Raw genomic sequence first — 15,685 nt, 5'->3', positions numbered from 1 at the left:
TGGCTTTGAGGTTTCTCTAAATATGTTGACATGAGTAGTTTTTACATAGCTGAGCTTTGGGGTGTCTTGGAAGGATTAAAGTTAGCGGTGGCAACAAATTTTCGTAACATTATTTTGGAGGTGGATTCTCAGCAAGTGGTCAATGACATTACGACGGGTGATCAAAGTAGTAACATGTGAAGGCATTTGATCTCGAGAATAAGAACTTTAATGCATCAAGATAGAGAGATTAAGGTTCGTCACATCTACATGGAAGTCAATATGTGTGCGAATGCGTTAGTAAAAGGAGGAAGATTGCAGTCGAACTCTATGTTCGTTTAGAAGAGTGTCATTCGTTTCTTAATGATATCATTTTAGTGATTTGTTTGGAAATGTTATTCCCTGTTTAATTTCTTTGTAGTTTCTTTTAGATGTTAATCTTTCTTTTTATTAAAAAAAATTAAAAATTTAATGAACTAACTTGATAAAAAAATAAAAAGATTTATGAAATCTAAAAAATTGAAAATAATTAATTATGGAGTAGCTTAAAGATGAATTAACCAAAATAAAATAAGGGTAATGCTAACTTGTGTCTCAAGGGCACAAGTTAAGAGATGAATATAGAAACAAATTTTTGAAAAATGTGTATTGAATTTATTAAAAAATTTATTATTAATTTTATTTATTTTTTCAAAATAATTTTTTTATTTGTAGATTTTTTAACCTGCGCCATTGGGACACAAATTAACATTACCCATAAAATAAAAGGCTGAGTTATCTTCGTTGGGAAGACAGAAAGTCTAGCTTTCTAATTGGGCGAACAACATCATCGATTGAATTTTTATTATGCAATAAAAAGATGAAAAAATCGAAGCAACAAAACGAAGCAAAGTAAAGAAACTGAAAAACAGTGAAAACAATCACACTGTAGTTCACGCGCCTTTGCACAACCATTTCCATCTTCGTCAAACCCAAACCCCAACTTCCTAACTTCCGCCACCGATCCCGGAAGCAATCACCACCGCGTTGAGGTGACTTCACTCTCCGGCAACCGGTAACTTCTCTCTCTCACAGACACACAAAATCGCCGTGCACAACTTTTCTGTGGATCTTAGTTTTCTGATGTTCCTGTTGTTGGATCCCATTTCCTTCCATTTTCGAATCTACCGTACGATGTGAGACCCGATTTACACTTCTATCTTCGTCGCATGAATTTTTCTGATCAATTTCTCCTTCGATTTTGAAAGGCTTTAAAATCGTCGTCATTGTTGTTTAGAAGGGAATAGATGTTCATTTTCGAACCTGCGAGGTTATAACTACAATTATTTGCTTTGAGGTTGAACTATTATGATGATTGGTGCTTGTTTTCGACTTTCCATATTTTCATTTCAACTATTGCATTTTGTATCGCCATCCCGGAAAATTTTGAAGAAAAGAAATATTACCCAATTTGTTGTGTGTAGACTGTTGAGTACCATAGTGGTCTGTTTTGATAAATTTTGAATCAATAGGAAAACTTACAGATATGTTTTAACCAGTGGGATCTGAATAGAGTTTTAATACCTCCGAGTTGGTTCTTCTAGAGTTTTTTTTATCTCATTTACTCTGGTTAAGATGTTGCAGTATGATCTTCTTAACTGTATGTTCATAGTATTTAGTCTCCTAGAATTATTAACCAACTTTGTTACTTTGATTATTTGTTCCAGTGAAAGCAAGCCTTTGAGCCTTTAAGTTTTTGGTTTAAAATGGTTTCCTTTGAGATGAATGATCGCAAGAGTAAGTGAGATCTAATTTACTTTTGTTTCTGTTTATACTGGCAATGATATTATCATATGACTTTCTCTTCTATGTCATCTCATCATGTGCTCATATGTTAGGGTAGCTTATTTTATTAGAGAATTTACAATTGCTCCTAAAATAAATTATTCGCAAATTCAATTTTGACGGGCCCGTGTTTTATCTGTAATTGTATTCATAATTCTAATATATGTGTTTGCAATTGAAACATGAACAGAGATTGGATTGGGATTAACAGGCTTTGGTATATTTTTCTCATTCCTTGGCGTTATATTTTTCTTTGACAAGGGTTTGCTAGCAATGGGAAATGTAAGTTTTGTGTTATGACAATTGATAAGTTTCTTACTTAACTTTTTATCTTCGGCTTGTGTGATTTTGTTTAACAAGAACTTCTATAACGTTCTTTCACTTTGTTTTGTCTCTTAAATCAGATCCTCTTTGTTTCTGGAGTATCTCTGACCATTGGACTGAAATCCACCATGCAATTCTTCATGAAACGTAGTAATTTCAAGGTAAATGAGTTATTTGTTTACCGCCTCTTTCGTTATGTGTTCCATTTGGTCTGCTTTTCATTCAAGTTAAATTTTTGGCTTCAACTTATCATTTTGTGTTTGTGTAGGGAACAGTTTCATTTGGTGTAGGATTCTTGATTCTTATAATTGGATGGCCTATTTTGGGCATGATTGTGGAATCTTACGGGTTCCTGGTGCTCTTCAGGTTTTGTTGAAATTTAACAAAAAATTTTTATCAAGTATTTTACATACCTAAAGGCTAATAATGGTGGGATTATATTTTGCAGTGGCTTCTGGCCTACACTCTCTGTTTTCTTGCAGAAAATTCCTGTTCTTGGTTGGATTGTTCAACAGCCATATATTCGATCGGTAAGCAATTCAGCTAAATTGTCTTGTTATCTTTCATGCAAGTATTTGTACATGCATTTTATTATTGCTATTTGTTGGAGTTTCCGCCTTAATTGCGGTCTGTCCCTAGTCGCCTTAATTACGGCACTTTGGCTTGCCTCATTGCAGCCCCTAACACCTTTATTGTGTTAGCTTTGAATGGGTGGATTTAGTCCCACATTGCATAGAGACATGACCTATGTTTTGTTTATAAATGGGGGTAATCCTTACCTTACAAGCCAGTTTTGTGGGGTTGAGTTAGGTCCAATCCAAATTTTGAAATGGTATCAGAGCCTATCCTAGATCCATTGTTGGGCTTCCCGCATCGTCCACGCCTCGGTCTCATCGAGGCCCAAGTGTGAGGGGGTGTGTTGGACTTTTCGCCTTAATTGCGGTCCGCCCCTAGTCGCCTTAATTGCGGCACTTTGCCTTGCCTCGTTGCAGCTCCTAACACCTTCATTGTGTTAGCATTGAAGGGGTGGATTTAGTCCCACATTGCTTAGAGATATGACCTATGTCGTGTTTATAAATGGAGGCAATCCTCACCTTATAAGCCGGTTTTGTAGGGTTGAGTTAGGCCCAACCACACATTCTTGAGACTGTTCATGTAATATTTTATATTTCTGACCGTATGCATGTTACCATATATTAAGTGATGTTCTTGGAAGTAAGAAACTGTAGCAACTGATACTGATTGTGGGGGATCTTATTTTTCATTGGTACAGTTAGTTCAGTTTGTCCGTCCAGGGATCATTGAATCACTGAAGTATTTCAATATGATGTAGATATTTTTTCAGTTTTTTAATATTTGTTGATTTCTCTATGCATTCATTTGCCTAACATGCTAAAATTATCAAACTGAGCATATTTTCTCAACCTGCAGTTGTTTGACCGCTATAAAGGCAAACGAGTGCCCGTGTAACACCTGGATCTATGAAAACATTATGTAGCTGCTCGCGAACGCCTATGTAAGTCCATGTAAAGAAATTACTTGATACAGAGACCTAGCTCCAAATCGCTTTCTCATTTTGATGGTAGAAAATTGTCATGATAGTCCTCTTAATCAAAAGATGGAAAAGAAAAAGGTTTTGGTTTTCATTTTGCAACTCATTGCTTAGTCCCTTTTCATCTCATTCGGCATCTAACATTGAGTTGTCAGTTTTGCAAGTTCTCCCACATTACTATTCTAATACCTTTGAAAATGATCTGTTCCTGGGATGTATCATGGTGGCATTTATTTTCTATATGTCAATGGTATATGGCAATTTTAAACGATTTAGCAAATGGAGTTAGTGCAGCAATATGGGACTTTCTTTTTTAAATCTTTTGAAATGTCCTCTTCAGGTGTGAGTTGGAATTGGCTGTGACATTAAATTCTTTGAAATATATATCGCCCTATTGATTCTTTTCTTAATTTAGAAACTGTGATTACTCGTTTACAAAAGTAAGTATGTATGTTTTGATTAGAAGTTTGTTGGGATTCCATACTTGTTGCTTTAAAGTCATAGAACTATTTACACATGAAGTCATTGTTAAGTTGACAAGATGTCAATTACGGATTGGCAGCTTCCAACCGAAACTTGCATCTCAGTTCTTTCAATCAATTATCAATGAAATCTAGTCATTCCAGTGCCCAGCCTGAACGAATTTAGTGTGGTTTCCTTGAATAAATTTCAACTTAAAATAATCTCTATATGGAGATTATGAGCTAAATCATCAGTAGGGAATTTAGTGTGGTTTCTCTTTTCTCCTTTCAACATCTTCACTTCTTTTGTATTGTTGGAGCGGTGTCTGTTTTGTGATTTTTGATGGGAAATTGGTGGTATGTGCGGGCGGTCTTCAGCCCAAAAGGTTTCAAGAAAGGTAGGGATTGGTTTTATTAAAGATTTTACAGTCTTGCGTGAATTGTGTTTGGGAAAAGGACAGTTTCTTAAGATATTTAATGCATGGTTCCTATGATGGTACCATATAGAAATTTATCATATGGTGAAATAACTTGAGATTGACAAGACAATTTATTAAATTAATTCCCAGTTCTCTTTAACTTGTGTCCTACCTTAAGTGCACAAGTTAGCAAGACCCAACTTATTTTTCTAAGAAATGAGAAATTACAACATTATTTTTTCAAGCCTGTAAAATCTAATACAAGTTTTTTTTTTAAATTCAAAATGGATTTTCTAGCTTCTCCATTCACCATTCTCTTGGTTGCTGGAAAGTTAGAACTTAATTCAGCATAACTAATTAAAAAAACAGACAATTAGGGAACACAATGGAACAATAGTACTAGAAAGTTACAACTCAATTCAACATAACTAATAAAAAAAAGCAGACAATTAGGGAATACAATGGAACAATAGTAGTAGTTTTGTCTACAAAAAGTAGTAACAAGTTGTTACTAATGCAAAATACTTGCAGTCCGTCAAAGTTTTGCATCGTCACATTTTACCATATTTTCTGCAAAGCGTCACCTAATAAATATAATGAACGTATAGAACTTAAAAATAATATGAATAATTCAAAATTTAATAAACAATCTAGTGTAGATGGAACCGCTTCTGGATTATGGCATTGCATGCTCTTCAACTTCAACACAATATTGATAAGATTCCGTTGTTGGAGCATCTTTCACCAGTGAGTTAATCCGAGCTTCCTAGCTCAATAATACATTTTCTCATCAACATTGGGTGCAGCAGCCATTTTTGAAGTACTACTTCAGTTTTGAAATCCGGAAGAATAAGATTTTCTCATCTTATTCAGCTCATCGTTGTTGATGCTCCAGTCTAATTTACCATCTGGGGAGCCCCAACCAGGGAAGGTGGTAGGAAGCTCAATAGCAGCTGAGGAAGCAGAAGGAAGCTCGGAATTAACGCTGGCTATGCTCTGACTCCGCATTGAAAAGGCATCATATCTTGGATACACAGATGGATCAACCCTAAATTGTGGTGATCCAAGTACATTTGAATTGATAAGGTCAGCAGGATAGCCCCAAAGTTGCTGGTTCCTATTCTGATGCGCCTGCATTGCTGTTAGAGATGGTATCTGCGACCTGAAAATGCCTTCAAAGTTGGTAGGATTCACTCCTGCGAGCCTATTTGAAGGGGGTGAAAGACCTGCCATCTCTTCAATCATTAGCTTCCAGTTAAAGAAATTTTCAAGTTCTTGAATTTCAGTATTATCTCTAGCATTCAGTACAGTTTTCAAACTGCTCCTTGGCATCTGAAATGCAGGGACTGGAGCCTGAGTCTGCCACTCAGTTCCAGCAGCATGCCATGATGCTACAGGTGGAGTCAAAGGTGGCTTCCATGCAGGTTGTAAAGCAGACGCAGAGCTCACTGTGAAAGGGTAAAATGAAAAAGCAGATGAATCTGTTGTGGGTAAAGGCAAAGCAGAACCTGTAGAAGCATACGTCGGGCGAAGCTCCTCAGGTTTATGAGCAAAGAAACAAACTCTTCTGGTGCATCCAGCCTCGTCCTTGCAAAGCTTTGTTCTGTATTGAGCAGGATGAAGCCAGCATTCAAAAATACCATGGGCATATTCACAAGTATCCCCTTTGCTGCATGATCCGTTCTGAAACTCGGGACAAGGGAAACATGTGTAGTTATATTTCTTCGGATCACGGCGCCTTGCGGTTTCCCCTGGATGAACAAAGGGACATTCCATCCATCCATGAGTATAAGCCCTTGAACAAGGTTTCACTTTGAAAGAAAACATCCTAAATTCATCTGTACTATAGATCTTGTTATTTATGTCAGGTAGGGATACATCCGTGGGATAATATTTCTTCTTGATTTGTGGTGGATCTCCACCTTGTTGCTTCCCCATTTGGAAACCTTCTAGTATTGCTTGTAGTGTCGTATTCCTTGAACCTAGCCTACTATGAGACATGTCGACAATCAAGTCAATCGGCCGGTTACCGTTGGCATCAACAGAATTAACATCTGCAGATGCATCAAGCAAAAGCTGGATAACCTTAGCAGCATCAGCAGAGCAGCCATATACAGCACAGTGGAGAGCAGTAGCCCTATCTGATCCACATGCTCGGTTAACATTGACACGACTGGTTCCGAGAATATAAGACACTACACCTTTGCTGCCAAACATGGAAGCAATCATAAGAGGTGTCCTCTCTTCATAACTCATTTTGTTTGAACCAATCTTCCTTCCATACCATAACCCTATTTCATCAACATCACTATCCTCTTTTTCAACAGCACCTTTGAAAGCTATTACATCATCTTTGGCTGAAAACTCAAGCAAAACATAAATCTTATGATGAAAGTTTTCTTGTCCTCCATATTCATGACCCATAATCAAAAGTTGGAGAGTTTTTTTTTCAAAACTAGGTTTGAGAGGGTTTTTTACTAACTTTTATTTTATCACAGTTTATTTTCCTGCTATAAAAACTATACAGAATATGACCAATTTGGATGAATATGATTTGGCTTGTAATTTTACTTATTCGTTGTCTAACTTTTATGCGTTATTTGGCATTTTTTTCTGGATCTTATAAACACAATTCAATTTGTCATCAAATTGGATATTATCCATATAAATTGTTGCCCAAATTAGAGGTGTTTGTGGTTTTGTGACAAAGTTTTCCAATTTAAAAATCAAACTGTGCAGCTTGGTCGATGCGGATGACTCGAATAAATATTTTTTATCATTCAAATTTAATTTAACGCTGTTTTGAATATCTAAATTATATTATAAAAATTTCTATTTAATATTAATATTATAAGATTTAGTAATGTAATATTTTTTATATAAATTGTACCATAATATGCTACAATTTATCATTCGGAAATAAAAATCACCTACTATTTTTAAAATGTATTAAATTAAAATTAAAAAAAAAACAGATTAATAGGATATACAATACTTAAACATGCGTATATTTGATTGTAATTTTCAGTTTTTTTAATCGATTTAAGTTTTAATTTGTATCCTTTTGAACCTATAGCCTAATATTCTTGTGGATTAAAAAGTTTTTTTTTACTTCATCCTAATTGATATCATGTACTTACCAATACCAAGGCTTTAATTTTATGTTGTAAAAAAATGCTTTAATTTTATGTGTATTAATTTCCGAAATTGTCGAGAGCTGTGTATATTTTGGAATATGCTCAGAAGATAAGGACGAATTGCAGTTTAAAATGTTAAGGCTCGAATAATATGCATTCGCGGAATCGTCGTTAGGCTTTTTTTTTTGGTTAAATAATTTATTTTGATTAAGTTTTATATAAATTTTTTAAGAGTTTAATCAGTATGTATTTTATAAAAAATTTAAGACACCAACTATATAAAATAATTTTATGATGTTGGAATATGCATTATGATTATTGATTCACAGTATGAAATATGATTATTGATTCACAGTATGAAATAATTTATATTTTATTTTCTAAAATTTTAATTGAGATTATTTTGATTTGTTTCTTTTTAATTTATTACTGCAATTCAAAATGATTCCCAATTGAGTATTTTTTTGTCACGAGCCACAAAATGAGGAATTTTATTTAACACATTTATTGTAGTGAAATTGATATTTTAAAACTTTTTTTTCTAAATTTGTTACTGTTCTATTTAATTATAATGATTTTTTTTTTATAGATTTGCACATGTTGGATCTAAATTGAATGTTTATCCATTTTACTTTTGTAATTAATGGTTATTTAGTTTAATTCTATTTATTATAATGCTCCATTTTTTTTAGGAGTAGGGAGAATATAGGAATTTTTACGAAAATAACCCATTTTTTCAAAGAAATTTCCAAAATACTCCTGATTTCAAAAAAATTCTCAAATTACCCCACTTTTACGAGGAATCGTCAATTGAATTGGAGACTCCTCTTAAAAATTGAATGGAGGCGTCAATTGGATTGGCTAGCCAATCCAATTGGCGCCCCTGTGTAGGATTTAAGAGGAGGCGCCAATTCAATTGGAGACTCCTCATAAAATGCAATTTTTGTGTTATAAATAGATGCGTTGTGTGAGTAATTGTTCCACATCTCATATAATCATTTGACAATCATGTTTGGTGTTCGTCGCCGATACGGAAAGGTGATTTCCAATAATTGTCTCCTATGCAATGACAATTAATAAATCCCAAGGTCAATCACTTGATAGTGTTGGATTGTACTTGCCTACTCCAGTATTTAGTCATGGTCAGTTGTATGTTGCTATTTCACGAGTTAAGAGCAAAAGTGGGCTAAAAATCCTAATCCATGACAAGGACAATTCACCGTGTTCGACTACTACAAATGTTGTGTACAAGGAGGTCTTCGAAGCACTTGGTTAACCGGTAAGCTTTTTATCTTATTATATTTTGACAACAATTTAATTACTTTCTACTTTATTCAATAACTTTTTTGCTTACCTCGACTATATGAAATTAAATAAATTATCATGCTTACTGTATATGAGTCAAATGGTTCTTTTGTATGAACATCCTTCTAATGCTTTATGCTACTAATGTTATTTTACTTTTCATCTTATGAGACATTCACTTAAACTCATGAATTGTATTTGTTTGTCATGCAGGCATGCTAGCCATCATGTGGTCACACACAATTCAATTGAATGAGACTACTTGATCCTCATTCGGCCAAAGACACAGTTGTTTGTTAACTTTTGATAGCAATTTTTTTACTTTGAATAATTGGACTATGGTTGAAATTTCTATTGTTTTTTTTATTTAAGAATGTTTCAAATTTCAATTTATTTTAGTTTTAAATTCATTTTAGTTTTAAGATCCAGAATACTTTTCGAACTAAAATTTACTATGCTATTTGTCCAGAATAGCTATATAAATCTGCCCTTTTATTTTATCCAACATTTTCACACAAATGTTTCTCACATATTAAATGATTCATTAATTTGACAACAAAAAAATGTTCGCTCGCATATTTTATAAAAAAATTGTTTATGCAATATATTTTTAATTATATAAATATTAATGAACTTAATAAATATATATATATTTGAAAAGTAATAGTGACAATCATATAATATAAATCCCGACGGAACCCGTGCGATAGCACGGGTATCCCACTAGTTTTTTCAAAGAAATTTCCAAAATACCCCTGATTTCAAAAAAAATCTCAAATTACCCCACTTTTAGGAGGAATCGTCAATTGAATTGCAGACTCCTCTTAAAAATTGAATGGAGGCGCCAATTGGATTGGCTAGCCAATCCAATTGGCGCCCCTGCGTAGGGTTTAAGAGGAGGCGCCAATTCAATTGGAGACTCCTCATAAAATGCAATTTTTGTGTTATAAATAGATGCATTGTGTGAGTAATTGTTCCACATCTCATATAATCATTTGGCAATCATGTTTGGTGTTCGTCGCCGATACGGAAAGGTGATTTATGCGAGAGATAAACCTTAGATGCTAATGCTGTTCTAAATTAGAAGTATTGAGAGACTTGACAGTATCTTTGGTTGGGTGTATGAAAACTGATAAGGATGCTAGGGAAATGATGTTCGGTCGAGACGACATCAATTTGATTGTTGTAATCTGTTAAAAATATTTCTGTTTTCAGATAGCTTATTTTGTACTGATGTTTGTTGTGACAAAAACTTAATGATATATAATGATTGAAGGTTACATAAATATAATGTTACAAAAAGCTTAAGACCTAGATGATGCTCATCGATTGAGACAATTGTTCTTGTTGTGTCCTGGTTGACGGCAGATACTACATAATCTTATCATTTTATATGTGGAATCCATTTCTGTTCTGATACGTGTGCTGTTTGACCTTCCTTTTTTCTTTCTACGCATCTCGTCATTGTGCCAAACTATATCACCTTCATATGGAGGCCAGTAATCCTCCATTGGTAGTACCGAGAAGCTTTAATTATATACATTCATGATGGTGTCGGCCTTGTACACATCAGATAAATGGCTGTAAGCATCTTGACGTGTATAAGCGCATGCTGCAATGACATGGGAGTAAGGTATGTGGAAGGCCTGGAAGTTTCCACAATCGCACCAATTTCTGTTTAGTCTAACAGCGTAGGCTAAATTTGGCCTCCCTCGTTGTGGTCCATTGTTTCCTGCACGCTGAAATTTTGCCTATGACGGTCGAAGACTGTTACAACGTGTGTATTAGCTTTGATGCTCTCCTCTTTCATGAACTTCATGCAACACTTACTGAATACTTGGCCGGACATTAACACCGCACTCCATCTTTCACCTTTGGTTGCAAACATAGAAGCCAACCTATAATAGGTCGATCTTACCAAGGCGGTTATCGGCAGATTTCGAATTCCTTTGAATACCCCGTTCATGCATTCCACAAGGTTTGTTGTCATGTGGCCCCATCGACAACCTCTGTCAAATTCCCTTGTCCATTGCTCTACTGGTATGTTATTTAGCCATCTCCCTGCGTCTTCATTAGACAGTCTAATTTCATCACGATAATATTGAAATGACGGCTGAGTTAGAGCATACCCAGCATTCACCACCTTTTTGCGAAGATTCTTACCTTTTATAGCACGCATGAAGTTTTGTGCAATGTGTCTGATGCAATAGACATGGGTAAAAGGAGGATCATGCCATCCGTTGTCAGGGTTGTTGTAGGCACTCTCAATGGCAGCATGTCTATCAGAAATCAAACAGAGATTGGCTTTGGAGCCATATGCGTTCTGAGATGTCGAAGAAAGAAACCCCTGAAGGAGAAGGGCGATCCAAAACGTAGCAGAATTTAAAATTTCTCCTTTAGTGATCCTTAAGAATGGGCATGATCAGTGATAGAATCGTTACCTCTTATGGTGATTGTAAACTTTGATGCAGATCTACGGAGCGATCACGAACGTTGAACGATGACAACGCCTCTACTCAGTCCACACGAACGGATTCCTTCAATCTCAGTGCTAGCTGCTACGAATGAAGGCTTTGAGTGAGAGAGAGAGAGAGAAACGAAATTGCAACTGTACAAATGCTTCTCCACAAGGGTTCTATTTATAGAACCACTTGCGTGGGCTGCAAGCTAAAAAGCCCACTCAACTGTATGTGGCTCATATCTTATAATATGCCAATATCACTTAAGCGCGTGGTACCTTACCATATTTCGTATTCTACTTAAGTACTCTGTACCTTACGATGTTCTACAATTCACTTAAGTGCACCGTACATTACGGTATTCCTTAGTTACTCTATCTCTCATCAATCCGTCCTTTTGTGTGTGACCCTGTAGGTTTTCGCGGCATTGACAAATATATTAAATCACGTATTTAACATAATAAACAATAAGCGGTATCTAGCAACACATCACTGCTACCTAAGACACGGAAATGTCATGTGATCTGATAAATCCTTCTGTGATAATACTTATGTGTACAATTACCCTTTTGCCCTTATGTCTATATTGAACATAAGGCATAGACCGTGTCTTCCTTGTCCAGTTCAATATTGGGCCCATAGACATTTATCCTGTTACGCAGGATGGGCAAATTCCATCTAGGTCACTCATGTCCTTTATCATGCTTCGTGGAGTACCCAATAACTGTCTTTATGGTCATACAATTGCGGACAATGTTTGATCAGCAATAAGGCACTCGACTCTACATCTAGGGTCCATAGTTGTTTCAGGTCGAATGGTGGTATACACCATTATCACCATGAGAATAACTTATGACACTTTGCATAACATTCTATATAGTATTCTCATAGCGGGTCAATCCAGTATAAATATTACTCTTAATATTCATACCTATGTTTAAGACTTGATAACTCCTTATCCATGATAATAGTCTTAATGCTTTAATGTTATCCCACTTCACATTAAAGCTCGACTACAGATACTTTAAGAATAGTGTCCTTATGTTTAATGTGATCTCATGATTAAGTCACACTTGATACATTAAACGGACTATCTATTCTAGGGACTTTATTAAACAAACATAATAAAGAAAAAGCCTTTTATTATTAATAAATAATTCGATACAAGTACCAAAAGTATTGTCCTCTGTAGGATCCCCTAGGCATGGATTTTGAGATTCCACTCTCAAAATGTCAGGAGTTGACTTTTCTGGCCCCATAGTTGACTTTCCCCAAACTGTCGGATCCCGATTCCAATGATCAATTGAAGCACCTCTGGCTCAAATAAAGAGCTGATTTTTTGTATGTAGACCCTTGTGGACATATGGAGGGCTATGGAAAAGAGTTTCACCCAAGGAATCGTAAATAAACTGATTTTATACCAAACCCTAATTTTAGGGCAAAATTGATCGGGAACTGATTGCACTGATTGCCAATGGATCTTTTTGAGATAATTGTGAATCTTCCTAAGCCAAGATGCCCCTCTAATCATGACATGGATGAGCCCCTCTACTTCCAACCAAACATTGCCTGTTGCAGGTAGCCATGAAACCCTAATTTCTGATTAAATCTAGATGAACACTCTGATAGTTCTGAATCCTTCATTGATGAACTGAGGACCATAATAAGATATCTGGATCCCCCTGAGAACCTTGAGACTGGTATACTTAGAAAATGATGTCCAATTCTCAATCTTGCTTTGTGTGGGCTCCTTCTGTTAAGGAGTGATCAATCAAAACCTGATTCCCATGTCACTAATGTAGTATGCAATGGGTATGACCTAGTATGATGTTAATGAAGTGTGAAACATAATCCCATGCTTCCAAGAAAAAATGAAGGGTAAATTTTGGGGTATTACACATATGAAAGTGATTCCAAGAGCACAGTTACTCTAAATGACATTCCAAACAACTTTCATGTTGAAGTCAAGAATTATTTTTTCTTGGAAAGTCATTTTTTATGGTGAACGATTATAGATCATTTTGTCTGAACCCTAGGTTGGAGGTCAACTTCTCAAGACCATAACTTGCTCAATTTTTATGAGATGAAAGCCATTCAAATTGCATGATCAAATTCAATATGTCTACTTCAAATTTAGTGTTTGGAGGAAGTTAAAATTCAACTTGCAAATGCATGTGCCAAGAGGAAACATTATAGGTCATTTTGGACCAATTCCATTGAACAAGTGATTTTCCTCAACTTCTAAAATGCATAACTCCTTCATGCCAAATCCGAATGAGGTCAAATTTGTTACAAAATTTAAGAGGTTTGGAAGAGATACAACTTTGATGAAGGAACATTTTTCATTTGAAGTCCATAGAAAAAGTTATTTTAGGTGGAAGAAGTGAACATTTGACTCGGGACTTAGAAATTTTTTAAATATGTTTGATTTCCCAAACTTCCACCTCAAAATTCATCATGATCCATGCTTCAAATGAGAAAGTGTTAAACATGAAAGTTGTTCCCGTTGATCGCAACTTTCCAAAAAATCTAAGATCATCTCATTTGGATAAAAATTGAAGGACTTGCACATGGCTTCATTATGGAAAGTCTTTTGGCAAGATTGGATTTCAAATGATAAAATTCTTATGCATGCTTACACATGATGCATTCAGCATACTCTGTACACAATTTGGGAGTGGGTTGCATCATCCCTAAGGCCCAAATGATTGCCTATGCACCCATGCAAAGGAGTTTCCAAATTTTTCCAAATTTCAAGTGGTGCAAATATCAAGTGCATTGCCTATTTAAACAAGCTTAAGGCTTCAGATTCATCATCAACACCTTGCCCAAGCTTTGCTAGACCAATTCAAACCCTCACTGCCATAGAATTTCTGAAGGTTTCTATTAAAATTGAGCTTGAACTTCATCTTCTGTTTGGAAGTTTAAACTCCAGAAATTCGGTTACCTTTTCATCTCATTTGGTTTCTGCGAGCAAGAGGAGGAGAAAGCAATCAAATCGAGATCAAGATCAAGTGGAATTAGATCAACTCAAAGCTGATTTTTCAGAAACTTCTTCTCTTCGATTCTCTCTCAATTCTTCATCATTCTTGTTGATTTTTGGTTGTCTTAAGTCCTATCAATGTAGGCAAGAAGATTGAGTTGCTTTGAAGTCAAATCGAAGCAACTCAATTCATGATCCTCGAAATTCAAATCCCTGTATCTTTTCATATACTTGGAATTGGACAAAATTGAGGCCAGATTCGAGCTCCTGAGCATTTTTTTCTTTAAATCCATATCTTGCTTTTTCATTTTGGTGATGGTTGAAGGTGGACCAGTCCGATGAGGTCCATCAGAGAAGAAGACCGAAGCTCTGGCTCCGGCGATGTGTTGGCATGCATCTCAACCATAGGATCCATTTGATTTGTTTTAATCTTGGGCGTTGCTTTTGATTACCACATGTGTGGGACAGTTGACTGCATTGGATGTGGAACGTGCGTTTCCATCCATCTGATCTGCCACCTCAATTAATGAGGGAGATAAGATGGCTCACATTTTTTTTTCGAATTTCTGAATTTTCCATTTAATTGCTTATTTTTCATTAATTCATATTAATTTCATTATTGATCCAAAAAATATGGGACTTTCACCAAATATTTTCAAATATTTTTCTCTTTCGTTTTAGGAATTAAAATTACTTTTGGGATTAATATTGATATTTTTCATGATTTAATTGTTTTTGTGCATATTTTTTAATTGTTTAAAATACTTCTGACTTTTGAATTTTTTTTCTCCAAGGTCCTTTGACCTTATTTGACCTATGATAAATCTCTTGGCCATTTATTTGGTGTTTTGAAGAGGTTTTAGGTTTTTGATCAAACATAATTTAATTTAAATGCATTTTAATTTGATTTTTAATTGTTTAGTTGTGTGAAAATTATGTTGAGCCATTTTTATTGACTTGTGAAGTTTGACTATGTGCTTGGGCCTTGGTCAAGGTTGATTTGACTTTTGTTGGATTAAAATCATTGGATTTAGGGGATTGATGAAATGGACATTTCATCTCCCAAAATGAATGAATGATTTTAATTTGATAAAATTCCTCTCATGACCAATTTGTGTTTGTCTCATTCCCCCCCCCCCCCCCCCCCCCCCCCCCCCCCCCTTCATCTTCAATCCCTTTCTATCCCATCCCTTTCATTGACTAATGACATCTCAATATCCTAAGGCGAATTGGTTCATCAAT

At 35.3% G+C, this 15,685-nt stretch overlaps 1 protein-coding gene and 1 pseudogene across 2 annotated transcripts; one reads left to right on the top strand and one right to left on the bottom strand.

Annotated features, from left to right (window-relative positions):
* Nucleotides 1–767: 767 nt before the first annotated feature.
* LOC127085156 (vesicle transport protein GOT1) lies at nucleotides 768–4,089 on the top strand. Of its 2 annotated transcripts, none has more exons than XM_051025725.1 (7): nucleotides 768–1,154; nucleotides 1,686–1,755; nucleotides 1,994–2,085; nucleotides 2,208–2,288; nucleotides 2,396–2,493; nucleotides 2,576–2,657; nucleotides 3,559–4,089. In XM_051025725.1, the coding sequence occupies exons 2-7, from the start codon at nucleotides 1,725–1,727 to the stop codon at nucleotides 3,595–3,597; spliced, it is 423 nt and encodes a 140-aa protein (XP_050881682.1). In that variant the 5' UTR covers nucleotides 768–1,154; nucleotides 1,686–1,724; the 3' UTR covers nucleotides 3,598–4,089. The 2 variants fall into 2 exon arrangements, with proteins under 2 accessions (XP_050881682.1, XP_050881681.1); XM_051025724.1 differs by having other exon boundaries at nucleotides 769–1,033.
* Nucleotides 4,090–5,232: 1,143 nt separating this feature from the next.
* On the bottom strand, nucleotides 5,233–7,079 carry LOC127085155 (zinc finger CCCH domain-containing protein 66-like; annotated as a pseudogene).
* Nucleotides 7,080–15,685: the final 8,606 nt, after the last annotated feature.

Source organism: Lathyrus oleraceus, chromosome 5, assembly GCF_024323335.1.
Source record: "Lathyrus oleraceus cultivar Zhongwan6 chromosome 5, CAAS_Psat_ZW6_1.0, whole genome shotgun sequence".
Taxonomy (NCBI): Eukaryota; Viridiplantae; Streptophyta; class Magnoliopsida; order Fabales; family Fabaceae; genus Lathyrus; species Lathyrus oleraceus.
Note: the sequence above shows the minus strand (reverse complement) of the source record. Positions and strands in the feature narration are given on the sequence as shown.

Bases quoted from the DNA above. Each gene is read 5' to 3' on its own strand.
- LOC127085156 (XM_051025725.1), top strand. From the start codon at position 1,725: ATGGTTTCCTTTGAGATGAATGATCGCAAGA. The intron at 1,756-1,993 runs GTAAGTGAGATC...AAACATGAACAG, and splicing joins TGAGATGAATGATCGCAAGA to AGATTGGATTGGGATTAACA. The intron at 2,658-3,558 runs GTAAGCAATTCA...CTCAACCTGCAG, and splicing joins AACAGCCATATATTCGATCG to TTGTTTGACCGCTATAAAGG.